Raw genomic sequence first — 18,151 nt, 5'->3', positions numbered from 1 at the left:
GGTGGTAAGTACATTTTATCTAATTTTAGGAAAATTACAAATTTTCAATTATTTTTTTGACTAAACAGATTTAGATTTTATACCTGAGCCTAATTGCAAGTCAATTAAAGTAAAATTATCCTGTCTATTCAGTCATGGTTCTGGATTGTGTCTACATCCTCCAATTATTGGAAAGATTACATTCCTATTAATTTAGGAAAAATAGAAAACCTTCAATTGCATTTTTCCTAAAGTTAGTGGGAATATACTTATACATCGATATGTTGATTAAATCTCTCCCACCGCTTATGATAAAATATTTTATATTGATATACGACACTTACAGGTGTTTTAACTTAAGTTGATTCTTCCTATTCGAGACTATAACCATTTTTTTTTTATCTTTATGTGTGTAAAGATTCATCTTGTAATCTATTTCTTCAATTACTTCCTCATTTGGATCAGATTTTTAATCGGATTAGTTCTTAATTATAAATGGGAAACGTAAATAATTAAATGATTCTGATCGTGCGAAAATGAATTTATCTTATCTACTAAAGAGTGTGACCAATCCTGTATCCCTAAAATCATAAGTTGAACCTTCGTATGCCTCGAGGAACCAACAAACCTTTTACGTCGTGTTTTTAAGTTATCTAGTTATTTTTTCATCACTCAACAAAAAATGAACATCTCTATTTATTAGTGATATAGAGGAATAAAAAAAGGAATTCTCGAAAAAGAATAAAATAAAAGATATACATTATTCAGTGCAATTTCACAAAAATGTTGGCATTTAATTCACCTATGTCATTGTTAGCTTCTTTTATGAAGAAAATTTTTCATCAAACTTTGTTGTGAACACCAGTTATCATTATGAATATAGGCAAATCTGAAAGGATGTTACTAAGAAGAAATCATAGATGAAGAGGTGTACATGTGAAAGTTAGAATGTTTTAGATTTGGCAAAGATGATTTCATCGGACGAAAGCAGTAGTGAAGTTATTAAATTATTTTAAATTGATATAAAATATTGCGCAAAAAAAAGTTAATACGAAATATATATGTCATGCATGTTAACATATACACGATGGATACATGCTACAAAAAATGTTTCATTTCTGTTTTACTCCGGGTCATGGTAGTTGTAACCATTTAGTCAGGAAATTCTTCAAGTTTTGATTTTTTAACTACGCAAGCAAGATACCAGGTCCCACATATTTAACAAATCCTAATGTATTTGATGAAATCAATTCCTCCTTCATGTTCTTTTTTTTTCTTTCTTAGCTCACTTACTCAGCCACCACTGGCTCATCAAAAGCCTTACTCTACTCCTCTTGGGGGGTAGAATGGGCTCGGGGATTCTCATATCAAAATTATAAATATTGTATATAGTTTATTTTACTTAGTTTTATTATATTCATTTCATTTATATATTTTTGTTTTTATATACACATAGAAATTTTGTTTATTTTTATATTTATATATTTTTTTGTTTTGGTTTTTATATTTATTTACTTATTTTATTTTATTTATTATTTTTATTTTAATTTTTTTGTAAGAAAGTGTACAATCACCACAATTACTCATTGCCCGAGTCTGTGGCAGATTGTAATATTATCAATAAATAAAAGTTTGCAATATAAAGAAAAAAAAAATTAATTAGCCTGTAAAGGTCAGGAATGCTGACTAGACCAAATAATCTGTGACGGGTAAGGCGCTCATATTTCTGAAATATATTCTTTAATTTTTAAGAATAAAATCTAGAAAGTAAATTATAGTAACATTTAAGAGATTAAGCAGAGTGGATTAAATGCAAAAATACCGAATTTGATTGAAAATGACTCCAGTTGCTCGGAAAAATCTTCTCAGAGATTCCTAATTTATCTGATACATCTAATCACTTAAAATGGAGGAAGATTATTACATATTCCAATGTGTAATGCTATCTACACTAACCATGGTTTTTGGTAGAATTGTGCCACAAAAATATTATTTATTTATTTTTTTGGTTTAAATTTTTTTTACCCCATTATATTATTGGAGCTTACACAAATAAAAGGAAAAATTGTTCTCTTGTCCCATTTAGTGTGGAAAACGCGATAGTGTTAATGAACTTAAAAAAAAAAAGAAATTTATAATATGAAGACTAAATATTTTTGTAAATGTTAATGCTTCATTGCAATAAAATAAGTAATATATTTTTTACTGTTTAAAAAGATAGTGTAATAGTGCTTTCAATAGAAATTATTGACGGTATCATTATCTAATGAAATTTTGGGTTTCGTTAGACTCACTCCATACTTTTTTCAATTAATATATTTTTATTATTTCGTGTTACTCGAAAATTAAAAAAAAAAAATGTATAATCATCAGCAGCCCGAAAACACAGAAAATATTGTGAAGACAATTGTTATTATTTATTTATAATATTAATGGACATTGATACAAATAATTGTTTCAAAGTAAAATAAAATAGATAAGATGGTACATTTTACGACCTTTATTATGTATTACATTAAAATTGTTATTTACATATTTACATGCTTTATCGCATAGGTACTTTTATGTAAACATGAATTGCTTTAACTCTAATAAGATAAAACTACTCCTGACTTCGGTGGTAGGTTTACACTTGTAGCAGGAAGGCTGTAACAGATGAAAATAAATTAGATTAATACATAAATCACAAATATTATGCTAGCTCTGGGGGGTTTAACGTACAATTAATATATATTTCGTCTATTGAAATAGAATTATTATTAAATGAAAGGATATCAGGTATAAAATAATAAATGCAGGATCTAAAACGAATAGAGTTGAAATATTTACATAAAATGTAGAATATTTCATATATTTGCTAAAGAAGGCATTAGCAGAAAGATATTCTTTTTACAAACACAATATGTTTCAATCAAGAATTCAGTAAATTTAATCAATAGAATCAATTGCTTAGAAGTGCAATGGAAACGTCTAGTTCAAATACATTTAAATGTGATAAGCATACAAACTACAACTAATAAATTTCAATGTCGAGTGTTAACAGTTAGTTTATTATTTGGCATAGATATAGATGATACAATGACCCAAAGATACCGATAGATCAAACCTAGCCTAAGCACGAATCCCATAATTTTGCAGCAGAAAATGAAGAGACAATTTATCCTTGAATTCTGAATTCCCAAATTCAGTCTTTTTATTTCACAACTATTTTGTTCATATTATACATTTCCACCTCTAATTGGAAAATCCCGGTCTAATAATCTAAATAATTCAGTAAAAGGACTTTCTAAAACATTTATTAATTTAAAAAACAATTTACTTTTTTTTTAAATTACGTTTTGAAGCACTCCTTTTTTTTAGTTCTATTAACATGCGAGGAAATATATAATATGAATAATTATAATATAGACGACAGTAAATAAGTAGTTTGAGGAAAAATTTGTGATAAAGTAATTTTTATTTAAGTAATCAATTGGTGCAAATCAGTAAAATTATATATGTAATAAAAAAAGAGGCAGCGAAGTACTATGTTGTTTTTTTAGAAATAAACACTGTAGTATATATTTACATACTAATATATTTATATATTTATAATATAATATATTAATTATATTTATATAGTTATGTGAAAGTACCTTCATTGAAGTATTTAGATTGTTAAACTGGAACCTTCCGGTAAGAAATAGAAGTATGTAATATGAATAATTATGATATGAACAACTGTGAAACTAGTAGTTTATGGATTTTGATCGGACCAATACAGTATATCAAAAAATAAACCCTAAAGAGTGAGTGTTCTGAAACGTCTGTTTTAATGAAAAAGGACAAATCTTATGAGAATATGTGGTTCCTATTGGGGAGGATATCATAAGACTTTGAAATCCCCTTATACTGGATATGTTAGTCCTACGCCTGAGTATGGCATAACTAGTTATAGTTATAGTCAGAGTATGGGACAACAAACAGCGAACACTAATTTTCGAAAAGCATCTGTAGTAAAAAACCAGGGACTTAGGATATTTACTGGAGGTCTGAAATCTACACCAATAAGCAAGATGGAATCCAGTACAGGCCTTCTCACGATGGAGGATAGAAGAGATATAAAAATTCTCAATCTGGACACAAAAGCGAAATGTATCCCCAACCATTCACTAAAGAATCGTATAGGTCAAAGGACACGAAACCGTCTCAAAGTCTCCTAGACAAAATGGACAATAAAATCTCAACTTCAGTTATAAGAGATCCAGCCTGAGATAAAGAAGGCAGTAGATGTCTTTCCACCATTGGCTTCTCCTTGTAAACCCCATATGATTCCATCCATCCCAGGCATCAACAAGAAAAATGGCCAAAATCCATTGGAAATTAAAGCGAAAGTAATTGAATATATTTACACCACCTACCCAAAGAGCATGTGAACCAGAATCTATACAGGTGGTTCAGCTGAGAAAGCTATCAGGAATGGAGGAATGCAGGAAAGCGATTCCCACAGGGTTCAATTCCACTAATTACAAACCCGAGCAAGACACACTGCTGGTTGCTACAAAAATCTTACTGGATCTCAGAAGCAGTCAGAAATCCAGCATAGTATTTCTGACCGACGCAGCCTCAGTTCTTTTGAACCTAAAATCCAAGTGAAAGCGGAGCTGACTTTCCTTGCCACCAAGTTAGAATATGCTACCACCATCTACGAGAATGTAACCCTGCAGTGGATTTCTGGACACTGTGAATACCTGGAAATGAACTGGCTGATATGCTAGCGAAAACTAGAGACGAAGTTAAAACCATAACAAAGCGTTTAGTTAAGAGTTAAGCAGAAGTGGAATGATGAGCATCCGGACTTAAACCCTTGGATCCATATTACCAATTTCCTAGAAAAGAGCAAGTCCTGATATTTCGCTTAAGAACTGGAAATAACCGGCTCAATGCTCACCTCCAAACAAAATTCAAAATAGGTCCTAGCCTTCTGTGTGAATGTGGAAGGGGAGAACAGACAACCGAGCACATTCTCCAAACATGTGTCCTGATGGAAAAACGGAAAAGGTTTGGTGGCCAAGCTGTACGGTGACCTGGAGGATCTCAGGTAATATATTTTGCCAATGCCAGACTTCGCCATTAGAATGGGAAGATCGAAAAATAAAAAAAATAAAATTGTAGTTCATATTAATATTGAGAAATACTTTCTAGAGGTATTTAAATTAAAAACTATTTTTTTTTTAATTAGCATTTATATAATAGATAGTATAAAACTATATATGCCTAAACTAATAACTTAGTGTAACTAAAAAAATTTACACTTAGTTTAAAGCAAATAATTTGAATAAATATTAATTAAATATATACATTTTTCCAGTGCTCCCCTGTAACAAAATTACATACATAGAAAGAATGAGGTATGTATATATTGGAGATTTTCCCTTCGAATGCGTAGTAGCATTACCTGGGTCCCTTGAAGGCGGTTTTTCACTAATATGACAAATAACAGTAGATTTATGAAACAAGGAGTGGCTGCTCCGAAATATAAATAATATATATATATATATATAATGAAGCATCAACATTAACTTATATTCGTAAATTCACAACCTGTTTTTCTTTTTCCATTTACCTCACGTTTTACTTTCTTCAGTTCTCATGTTGTAAATATGGATATCAAGATAGCCTACCTACTCGGGAAAAATTGTAAGTTGATTTTTTTTTTTTTTTATATGATGTTGAATTGTATTATTTTAATTTTTTGTTGACCTTGAATTAGTATGAGGAGAAAAAGTCGAAGTATGCAGTTAGGAGAACACTAATATGCAGAACTTATTTTATTATAGCAAAGTTTCTGCCCGAATTTCTGCCTTTATCAGGACTACTCTTGCTAAGAATATAGTAAGATGTTAAAACAATGTAATAAGTTCCATTTATTGTTCTCCACTCTCGACCATCTCTTACATTTTATATATTTTATTTGATTTGTCTTATATTATTTTATAGATAAAATAATATTTTAAATTTTAACTGTATCATCTATCGATCTATGTCAATTAATTTATATTTTTCATTTGTCATATTTCAATTTCTAACTAATATTGTATTCTGCTTATTTAACCTACGAAGAATTACCTTTCTGCCGCTGCAGTGTTGTAACTGCTAACAACAACCTTAAGTGTCGACTTGAGGCCCTGCCTGTACTTCGTTAGATCGACACTTAGCTCGAAATCACCGATGTTCAAAACAGTCAACGTTGTTGGATTATTCTGCAAGAACCTGAAATGGAAAGAGTAGTGAATAAAATAAAAAAATATATTTACTGAAGAAATAAATTAAACTTAGTGTATGTATATTTAGATATATTTAGTATTTTTATGTATATTTAGTATTTTTATATTTTATTCTAAAATATGTAAATTAATATTCAATGTCACCTCGTAATAAGTATTAGTCCCTCATTAGTTGTCTGTACTTCGCAGCTTCCTTCACTCATCGTTTGTTGCTTTCTCAGCTGTACCAGAGTTTTATAAACGTTTAGGTGAGAACGTTCGTTATTTTTAGATGATTCATTTTCTACATTTCTTGTCCATAAGCTTGGAGCCAATGGTAACCATGGTTTACCAGTCGTGAATCCTAAAACCAATCACCATAAATGAAATTGAATAGAAATTAAGCGTATTTGATATTCAACATAGTATAGTTTCTAGTATAATTCAAGATGTGATATTAATAAGGAGAGTTATATATTCATAATAGTTCTAGGGTCTTTTTTTAAGCCCGATAGAACTTGAAATTGTAAAAAATAACACAAAAAATTAAATTGTAATCAAAATTTTTTTTTTATTCGAAAGATCAATACGTGACATTAACATTTGAAAATGATTTCGGGCATATGGGCACCGCGGCTGTTCTTGACGAAGTGCATTCTGTAAAATTGTGTTCAGCGATGAGGCGCATTTTTGGCTTAACGGGTTTGTTAATAAGCAAAATTGCCGCATATGGTCGTGCGATTTGACACCTCTCGATTATTTCCTGTGGGGCTACGTGAAGTCACTGGTTTATGCTGATAAACCAGCAACAATTGACGCCTTGGAGGCCAGCATTGTTCGTGTTATTCGTGACATACGGCCAGCAGTGCTCGAAAAAGTGGCCCAAAATTGGACGTCCAGAATGCGCTTCGTCAAGAACAGCCGCGGTGCCCATATGCCCGAAATCATTTTCAAATGTTAATGTCACGTATTGATCTTTCGAATAAAAAAAAAATTTTGATTACAATTTAATTTTTTGTGTTATTTTTTACAATTTCAAGTTCTATCGGGCTTAAAAAAACACCCTATATATGTTCTGAGCAAAATTTATACTACCGAAAACACGACAACTAGCCCAGCTTTGATATACCGTTTAGAATTTTTAGACATTTGCTAAACATTATAAAATAAAAATTAAAGTGTACATGTCTATTGCAAAAAGCAATGTATTCATCTCATGAAAGGAGGTCTTCAGAAGAAACTTGGAGCTTCGTATATCTATTCGAATATCAATATTGCACATTTTATTAATTTGGGATGACCTTCAAGGGGTTCATTAACGGATTGATGGAGAAAATGATCCATGACAGCATATCTTGTTCCTCAGCTGGCAGGTAGATTCCTAGATAGTATTCCTCGCTGGCATTGCTCTTGTGCTGATCCCCCTATTCCAAGTTCTTACCTGTTTACTTCATTAAAGCCAACTTCAAAGTGTCTGAATTAAGTTTATCGATGTGCATCACGTTATTCTTGTCTGGAGTTATTTGTATTTAATAGTTGACTGGAAAGTCAATTCTATAGCATCGAAGACTTCGAATTGGAAGTTGGCTACAATGAAGTAGACAGGTTGGGACTTGGAATATGGGGGGTCAGCACGACAAGAGCAATTCATATTAGGATACATTTATGGAGCTCCAAGTTTTATCCCTGAAGAGCTCCTTTCATGAGATGAGTAAAATTGCTCCTTGTAAACGACACATAAACTTTAATTTTTATTTTATAATGTGGTATAAAGTGCTTGCTCGAAGTCGTGAGGAATGCTTATTAGCTCCAGGGTGCAAACCATACTTGTGAGTTAGTTCTCACCAATAAGTATGGAAGTAAGGAATGTATCCTCAACTAAGGTGGATGGAACTTCAGAAGGCCACTAAAGCAGATGTTAAATGTCTATCCCCTAAGCCTAGAAATTGGTTTTACTTTTGAATTCGTGAGATCAAAAACCATTAACGTCTAGTAAAATCTTTGCACTCTACCCTCGACGAAGTACGAAAGAATTTTCTCTGTAACGATCATTTCATGAAATACCCCCGATAGGAATGAGCTGAAGCTGGCTCCGCGATCCTTCTTTTGAAGGATTTGCATTTCAGGAGTTTTATGGTTGAGAACAACTTATTCAACAAATTATCTGGCTGTCTCTTCAGTACTGGTGTCCATCACTGGGATCGGCTCGGCTTAGAGACTAAAGTAGTAAACACTAGTCATTTGGTTCTTATTTCCTCGAACCATCTTCTCTAAGGAACCCTGACAATCCTCTGCTATGAGTCTTCGGACCATATCGCTTGTCAAGTTCGCATAATTGGCACCTAAGGGATGATTCTTCTTTGTACAGCCCTCACATATTCATATATTATCTTATATATTCGCTTTCATATATTCAAATCCCTTCATATCTTCTATTGACCTTGTCAAGGTCGCATAATCGCGCACTTAAGGAATGATTCTTCTCTGTACAGCCCTCACATCTTCATATATTCTCTTTTATATCCGCTTTTAAGTTGTTAATCCAGTAAACATAATCCTCGGCTCTCTATAGAATACGATGAGTATCTCCATGACCCAAGAAATTATCATGAAACTTATACAAAACAGCGCTACAGAACTCGGGGCATAAGCTGTCGTCTTCTCTAGCTCTAGCTTACTTTGGTTGCTCTCGGATTTGTAATGTACTTCGCAATCGTACTCAGCCAATTTGATCACTCCCGGGTATTCTGTGAAACCCTAGTTCAACTCAATGGGATATCATCGTTGATGACAATAAATCGGTACCCATACTGACATCATCCAAATTACAACTTACTGCACATTATGGCAAGGAACTTTCATTCAGTTGCTGAATAATTCCGTTGGTTCATAAAGGGTACAAATGTCTCATATTTTTGTTGAGAGCACTGGAATAAGAAGCATCCCCAAGAAATTCAAAAGAATCCCCTGGAAAGAAAACTGGGCAGAGTTCTTCAACCAGGACCAAAGATGTTCAAAAGCGTTCGAAGAGGCGCAAGAATAAATTTCATTCTTGCACCCCTTCGAAGGTTTGATTAGGAAACTTGGTCATAGATCTCTCAGCGTTTTAACCAAATTCGGAATGAATCTCGTACAATAACCAGATATCTCTAAGAATGCTTAGATTACTTTCCTATCTTGCTGTTTTAAATATTCCTCTACGGCCTTAATCTTCGGAAATTTATCCTTAGATACTCAAAAATATGGCTGTGGTCTTCGGCTAATTTGCTGTTTTTTTTTGTTTGTTTTTTTCAAAACCCCTTCAAAATTTTAATGGCGTATTTATAAACAATGAACTTTATCCTTTTTCTGTAGAACATCTACATTCTATGGAGTCTTTTGGAGTGTATTATTTTTGTTGTCAGAATTTATAAAAGTGTGTAATGTGTTAGGGCACACATTATTTCTGAATTTAACAAACTTAAATCTAATAAAAACCTAATCCTAAAACTACGTCACCTTATGTAGTGTGTTGCCAACGCACCGGAGGGGGGCAGGTGTTAACGTGTTGAATAACGGATTCGTACAGTACTGAAGTGAATCGAAAAATTTGATGTGTCGTCGCTTGATGAACTCCAGTACAGTAGGCAACTCCAACAATTGATGCAGCTCCGGTGGCTTCTTCCTCCTCCACGATGTTGTGCGTACGATTTTCCTCAACATCGAATCCTGAAAAGTTTGAAGAAGGCGCTGGGTTCCATCTGATATGTGGGTAAACAATGGTGCCCCATATAGTAGTGAATACTTTTGTATATCTGCAGCTTCAATCTCAATGAGAGAGCCGGAGAAGTGAGGAGGTGGTTGAGACGATATGACTTTCGTCTTTCTGTTCTCGCCTTCTGATATAAATGGGCAGAGAGCTTAAGATGACGGTCTAGCTTTACGCCCTAATATACTATAGAGTTGGAAGGTGAGCTCACCGTATTATTCACATAGAGAGTCTTCGGAAGTCTTGATTAATTTGCTGTTTAGGGAGATTTATCTTATATACCGTATTGTCTTTAAAAATAAAAAAAACTTACCTCCATAGCGTGTCGCATTCCAAGGTATCGGACCCCTTTGGAAGTCCCTGGACATGGATGCGAACCCACTTGGTCCAGCCCTGAGTCCTTGGAGATCTCGGCCCTCGTCGTACCTCACGTAGGCATCTTCAAGGCCGAACTCATCGCCGTTGTAAGTGAGAACTGTACCAGGGAGGGACATCACCATCATGTGGAGGACATCGACCCATTCGTCGTTGAATCTAGAGGCGGGTCGGTGCTGGTCATGGTTGCCTAGCTGTGAGTTAAAAGAAAATAATTTGGATAATTTTTCGCTTGTTAACATGTTAGAAACGTTTTGTAAATATACTCACCACCCAGTTGGGCCATTTGTCTTCTTTGATGAGATTCACCCACTGGTTCATTATGTTTGCCCAATCAGAAGTGTTACTTCCTTCATTAACGTTGGTAATGAAATTAAAATTGAAGGGAAAGGTAGATCCAGGTGCATTGGTGTCTCCGTAGTATTTTACAACTGTATCGAAGTCCGAATAGCTTTCCGTCATCATTAGCCTGAAATTTCAATGATGTAATTAAAGCTAATAAAATCCATTCTATAATTTATTATCTAACTAAGGGCAAAAGGGAGGTTTATATCATAAGGGTGGGTAATCTGCTATTTTTTGAACTAACAGCTCAACCGATTTTCAAGTTTGATTTTAAAAATTATTCATTGAGCATCTGTGAATTAAAAAAAAAATAATTTAGGTTTAAACTACCAGACCGTAACCTCCTTGAAGCACAGGTGTCCCTGAGTATTACCGATTTGAACAATACTGATTTGTTATAGTTAAATAATTGTTGAATGATTTATAAACAATTTCAAACATACAAAACTTAAAACATTACATTTTTTCCTATTTCATTTACAAAATTTTAGAATTAAAACACAAAAGAACTATAATGGCATGTTTGCAATGCTTCGTATCTCTGAAACTTAACACCAACATAATTAAATAGCGAGATTTTGTTCTTTGAGATAGTGTCTCTTCTTCCATAATAAATAATTAGATAAATGACATCCTAAAAAATGGGAGGAAAATGTAGTAGGTGCTGTTACATATTCGGTGCTGGATATCAAATGCCACTTTTTCCTAAAACAATTCAATAATACAAAGACAATGATTTGTTTTGTTTTTTAATATTATTAAAAATGAAGTGACGTTTTTGTTTTGTTCTAACGAATATGGATAGCCCAGCTTGGGTATATTGTTTGTTATTAGTTTATATAAACGATCTTTAAACCATCATTTGTTTAAAGTACTGCAATTGATTATCTATTTCATGAATTTCACAGGCTAACTCTATTTGTCCATACAACTTGGGTTGCCCCATGAACAAATAAATAAATTATTATTCTTATTACATAAAGACGATGAATGAGATTGTGTGATATTTTTAATATAAAATAAAAAACTAAAATTATAACAGCATACTTTCAATCTAACGTTCTCCCCAACATCGTTGTTCATAGTTTTTGCGAAAAGTGCCAACGATAGAATATCGTTTATTAATACCATGTGATATATCGTATGTATTAAATAATAAGAAGTCATGGCATTTACATCGTACTGTAAGAAGCCATAGTATACGCAACGATGTATCGTATCAAAACAAGCTGGTTAAAAAAATTGATTATTTTCTATTTCTATTGGCATATAAAACATATACAGAAATTTTTTAAAAAACTTTCTACCAATAATCCGCGAAGAAATACTAAAAAAATTCTTCAACCTCAGTGGAAACCAGATAAATCGAATTATTAAAAAAATATTTTTCCTAATATATCTGCATATTCATTATCAAATATAAACTCTTTCTTGAAAAAATATTTTTATTATATTACAAAACGTTCGACCTTAAAAATAATTGTTCTGATAAAAATTCCTGGATGTTTTGAATTAATCAATTAAATAAACATAAAAAAAAAACTGGTTATTTGTTTATTATCACCTTATACTCCATGTCAAAATAAAAATTTACAGTTTCTTAATTATCTCAACTACTTCCGAATGATTGATTAGTTCATCAATCATTTAAAGAAAATTGATTCATACTGTTCTTATTTTTCATGGCGATGGTTGAGAAATCATTCAATATTTAATCAAAGATAACGTTACTGTTTACAATGCACATGAACAGGTTATGGAGAGAAATGATTTCATAAACGAATTCAAAGAAGCAATATATCAGAATGATTTTGTTTTGTAGGTAGCAATGAAACGGGCGAACCGCTCTCGGATAGCAAGGAATTTTATCAAATGTTATCAGTGATGCATTCGTATAAATAATATTACTTATCAAAGTTTTTTTTAAGGCCATGTTACCCTCTGGTCGTATGAACACGGAGGTACTGAAAAGAAACTGATCAATGACACGAATCACCAACTAGTTTACTTTGAGTCACTACTCCCTTTGTAATACAATGGGACAGGATGAGACGCCCCACACAGTGCTGCTGGTTGTGGACTCCAACTTCCCTGGTGGCTCGTATGTCTGGTTGCCGAGTGATTACAGTTTCTAGTTTCTTGAAACGAATCCTATTTTATATCATTATTTTATAATTATTATAATTTTCACCTTCCTGGCTATTCGAAGAAGCATTGAAAGGAGAACGTTGTAAGGTTGTATTTGATAGAAGTCAGGACCGTTGTAAAACGTGTTTAGTAGCAATAAACAACCACTTCGAAGCAGCAGCAGGAAAGCAAAGCTTTTGTTGTACAAAACAATAATTAGGCCAGTGGTAATGTATGACAGTGACACATAGACTCTAACCAAGGAAAATAGAAGTAGAAACTGGTTTGGAAGAGAAGAGTCGTAAGAAAAATCTTTGGAGCCGTTAAAGAGGAGCACAGATGGAGAATCAGAAGCAATCAAGAAGAAATAAAGGAATTGTATGGAGAGCCTGATATCCTCTGTGCTATTAGGAAGAGCAGACTAAGATGGTTGGGACATGTAGAAAGGATGGAGCCCTTCAGGCTACCTAAAAGGATGCTAAATGGTGCACTAGGAGGCAAAAGGAAAAGGGGGAGACCCAGGCGTCGGTGGCTGGATGATTTGGAAGATGATTTGAGAGGGATGGAAGTTGAAAGTTGGCTTCTTACTATTCTTCTCCTTCGAGTATTCCGAATACATTTCTCGCTCCATATCCATGACAACACTGAACGTACTCAAAAGTTTGATTGCTAATGAGTAGCTTCGTGTGTAGGGTCAAGTCACCACGTAATATCTATCCAGTCTATAACTGCTAAGTAACCCAAGTTACCGACTGGTATAGTTTCTTACCAGTAGCTCCGTGTGCTGAGGGACATGATGCTTAAAAAAATCAATGAACCATTATCTTAAGGACAACTAACAACATTTTTACCATCAGTCTTTTATTACAAAATGAAGGCCGATTATTACAGCATTCGGCCTGATCTCCAGTATTTATGATAGCAGAGAAAAACTATAATTTTTTTTGGAATCACCATCCTGAATCCTTACAAAAATAATAATAATACAATATATATAATAAAAATAACAATAAAGTGTTAGTGAACACCAAGGTTGGATGCCGATATCACTAATCCCTATTCACATTCATTCTTCCAGTTAAACCCGTCCAAAACCAAATCTAACAAAAGTTGCTTGCATGCAATCCTCCCACCTATATCCTGATCTGCCTCTTGAACGTTTACTCATTCGTACTTTTCCATAAAATAACATATATACAAATATTAAATTTATTATTTAAAGTGTGAACCGATTTAGACCTTCAATGCCTGTAATATGTGTGAATGATATAATACATATGTGTTATATAATATTTAAAAATTTTACCAAAATCCTTTTTTCATTCTTTTAACATTTAATAATATATAATATTAATTTAGGTATTAACGAAATCCCATTATCGTATAAACAACTTAAGTAGGTAACACTAATAATCAAAAAAATGGTTTATAATTATATTTATAATCTTTAACTTTCTTGAGACTGGTTAATTTTGTTCAAATAAATAATTCAATTTTTATCCATTTTTGTCTCAACACATTTTATTTTTCTTATAAGTCTGACGTTTCGGCCAATCCGGCCATCCTCAGGGACATCTTAATACAATTTTGGAACTAAAAATATTTAAACACTCAACTTCATGCAGGCTATTCTGTCCTGGTTACAACAACAATTCCTAATTAGTCAACTTTTACATTTAAAACAAAAATTAAAATTCATTTATCACAGTCACTTGTTAAAACCTTATCACAAACTGATAGGTTTTAATTTTTGTTTTTAATGTAAAAGTTGACTAATTAGACTACTAATTAATTGTTGTGACCTGGGCAGAATAGCCTGCATGAAGTTGAGTGTTTAAATATTTTTATTACCAAAATTTTTTGGATTGGCCGAAACGTCGGACTTAAAATTAAAAAAAAAATGTGTTGAGACAAAAATGGATAAAAATTGAATTATTTATTTAAACATGGTTTATAATATTTATTTTACGCAAAATTTTAAATCACGTTCTTTATACTTTTGAATAATGTATTATAGGATTTGTGGAGAGCTTCAAATTGTATTTTACTTTAATTGGTTTCCTGAACTTAATTATGTGTAATATTTTTGTAGCATAAATGAGGAAACCATCAAAATTTCGTTTATAATCGCTATAATGTACTTTATAGTGGAAAACTTCAAACAATCGATTGTATTAAAGTCGAAATACTATATATATAAATATATATATTTTTTAAGATAGCGATTAATAAATATGGCTACCCAATCTGTTTAATTTCACCAAATGTCATAGCACTTTTAATCAAGCCTATAAAAACAGACTTACTTGGCCTCTTTCGGTTTTTCTCCATAAGTGTCAAGAGTTTTTCTGAACTCTTTAATGATATCGTACGTTTCCGGTTGATCCATTGTACAGGTGTGTTTGAGGTTGTTGTAATCATTAGGGTTGTCTGGATTCGGGTTATCTGATGCTGGTTCATTTCCACATCCCACATTGTCATAAATCCAGCTTATGGCGTCCATTCGGAATCCGCTAACTCCTCTGCTCAGCCATTGTTTAAGAACATCCTATGAGTATGTATAATTAGTTTATGAACAGGATCGATACTTATTTAACATGGATTAACAATAACATTCTACTCACGTTCATTTTCTCCCTCACTACAGGATTGGCATAGTTAAGGTCTGCTTGTTCGACCAGAAACGAGTGTAGATAAAATTGCTTCCTTTTTTCGCTCCATTCCCAGGCTGTCCCTGTGCCCATGACACTTAACTGAAATGGAAAATCGAAATAATAACTATAAAATATTCAATTTATTTTAATTTTACTTTATTTTTTATTACAAAATTTTAATTTTTCCCAATAAAAAAAAAATTAATGATAAACTTTATATATGAAGCTTTGAGAGCATAAATGATCTAGCCCATAAAATCTTGATGATTCCAATATTTCCTCTTTTTCTTTGTAAATAAAGAGCATGTTATTGAATACTTTTTGTAAACCTAATTCCAGGTATATTTTATATATTATAGTCTAAATAAAACGCAATTGTAGTCTTAAAAAAAAAAAAATTTAGCTCTTATCACTCCTGTCTGAAGGAGTTGGTTTGGTTTGGAAATAAGGAAAAGTGTATTTCGGAAAATGAAAATGATTTTTAAAACCAAACTTTGCTTTTTCCTCAAGATAAGGTTAACGTAATTCCCCATTAATTAATTTTTTTTCAGTCTTGTTTTAAGAGGCAAGTATTTTTCTCCGTAACGGACAATGTTAAATAAATCAGTTATTAAATAAATAAATAATTTTAATTAATCATCTTGTATATATTACTCCGGCCACATTTGGACACTTCTAGTGCTAATTAATATTCAAATTAAATTAACTAAACTTCAGTTGTTTTCTAGATAGAAAATTATCACCTATAATTTTTATGTTTTTTAGGTTCAGCGAACTTCTGTGGCCTCTCCAAATTGAGTTCAAGGGATGGAACTTTACATGTCAATTTAGTTGGTATTAATGAAGTGGCTTATGGGAATCTCAACTCTTTCTTACTAATACATCATTTTTTTCCTTTGTTTTCATTTTTTCGCACTTTTCTTAATCTTGAAGCTTTTAAAAACTCTTCATGTCCCTATTAGTGTCCAGGAAGGCGTTAACGTATATTTGATACAGAACAAAATTTGGTACCAATAGAAACTGTCCGCTTTTATTGTGGTTGAGAGTAAAATTTGTATTCCATATTCATTGACCAGACAATTAAAATAAGAAAAACATTGGGAAAATATGACCTTAGTACTGTTTTTTTTAATGTTATAATTAACGTGTTAACTATATATGTTAATTTGTTAACTGTATATGTTATCTTAATCACTATAGACTATTTGTCTATCGAAAAAAAACCCAGCAAACTTCGTAAAGGTTTAACTAGATTTAATGAACAAATAGTATATTTTTCACATTCTTCTTTACTTAAGAAATGGGTGCAGCACTTAATCTAAACATTTATTGGATGATGAAATTGTTATGTTGGTTCCATCAATTTTATTTTATTCGATTTATTGCCAACAAGATGCCAATAAAAATTGTTTCCAAAGTTCTATACTGATTTATTAACTTTTGGTTGATTTATCAACTTAAAAAGTTCTATTTTCAACTTGGATAGAATCAAAAATCGCTTGTTCAGTCAGGTAAAATTTAGTAAACCATTATTATACTTTTTTAACTAGTACTTTTCTTTTTGATTTCTGACGTTAAACGAATTGTGAAATAAAAAATGAATAACATAAAACTTATCAGCTCTATTTTTTGTCTGTAATTCCAGGTTTATGATTTTTAAAATCAAATATGTTAATATGAAAGTATTGATTAAATAATTGAATTATCTTACCCAATTATTGGGCGGTATTGGTTTGTTGTTACTATCATATCCTTTCGGGTCCTGCCAAATATAGAAGTCGGAATATTTTTCGACAGTATCGTTCTTGGCTTCCGAAGCAAGAAACCATTTATGCTTCGTACTTGTATGGTTCGGTACGAAATCCATTATCACTCTTATTCCTGAAAAAGAATATATTAATTAGTTTCAATTCAAAAATTAATTATAAAAATAATATTAACAAATTAATAGTCCTAAAAAAATTACCTCTAGCTTTCATTGCCTTCACCAGTTCATTAAAGTCATCTAATGTTCCATATTCTGGGTTTACGTTTTCCATGTCAGAAATATCATACCCGAAATCATAATTGGGAGTTGGATAAATTGGATTTAGCCATATAGCTCCGATTCCCAGTGACTGGAGATAGTCAGCGTGTTGTATGACACCTTTACAATATAATAGATTGATCATTATTCGAACTCACTGTAAATACCTTTTCTTTGTCTTGAAACTTTAACTTACCCTTTAAGTCCCCGATGCCATCACCATTAGTATCCTGGAAGGAACGGACGTATATCTGATACACGACAGAGTTTTTGTACCAATAGAAATTATCCGCTTTTATTGCACTAGCCAAAAGGCAAGAAACCAATAGAGCCAATAACGCCATCTGTAACACCAGCAAAATTTACTAAATTAGCTACGGGTTATATTACTAATCCAGTAAGTTTTACAATCATCACTTAGAAGTAAGTTAGTCTTAAACTAAGGAAATTTAAAAGTTGTTTGATAGTTCTCTGTTATTGTAAAATAACTCTTTCCCACGTCCATAGTGTTCCACTTTTTTTCAACACATTTTGGTGAGAACACGAAATAATAGATTGCATTGTCCAAGGTGGCCGGATGAGTTTACTATTTCTAGAACAAGGTTTATGCTTTTGTCTGAGAATTTAAAAAAGAATAATATATAAGAATTTA

The 18,151-nt window shown here is 32.1% G+C and overlaps 1 protein-coding gene across 2 annotated transcripts in view; it reads right to left on the bottom strand.

Annotated features, from left to right (window-relative positions):
- Nucleotides 1-2,456: 2,456 nt before the first annotated feature.
- LOC106684712 (maltase 1) overlaps nt 2,457-18,151 on the bottom strand; it is a 20,103-nt gene continuing 4,408 nt past the window's right edge. For both annotated transcript variants that reach the window (XM_014426945.2, XM_014426946.2), the window contains exons 2-11: nt 17,696-17,843; nt 17,440-17,619; nt 17,185-17,354; nt 15,444-15,572; nt 15,126-15,367; nt 10,618-10,816; nt 10,286-10,541; nt 6,390-6,588; nt 6,088-6,231; nt 2,457-2,625 (exon numbers count right to left, since the gene is read on the bottom strand). In XM_014426945.2, coding sequence (XP_014282431.1) covers nt 2,568-2,625; nt 6,088-6,231; nt 6,390-6,588; nt 10,286-10,541; nt 10,618-10,816; nt 15,126-15,367; nt 15,444-15,572; nt 17,185-17,354; nt 17,440-17,619; nt 17,696-17,843 — 1,725 coding nt within the window. In that variant the 3' untranslated portion in view covers nt 2,457-2,567. The remainder of the gene's footprint in view (nt 2,626-6,087; nt 6,232-6,389; nt 6,589-10,285; nt 10,542-10,617; nt 10,817-15,125; nt 15,368-15,443; nt 15,573-17,184; nt 17,355-17,439; nt 17,620-17,695; nt 17,844-18,151) is intronic.

Source organism: Halyomorpha halys, unplaced genomic scaffold, assembly GCF_000696795.3.
Source record: "Halyomorpha halys isolate HHAL.00 unplaced genomic scaffold, Hhal_1.1 Scaffold604.1, whole genome shotgun sequence".
NCBI lineage: Eukaryota > Metazoa > Arthropoda > Insecta > Hemiptera > Pentatomidae > Halyomorpha > Halyomorpha halys.
Note: the sequence above shows the minus strand (reverse complement) of the source record. Positions and strands in the feature narration are given on the sequence as shown.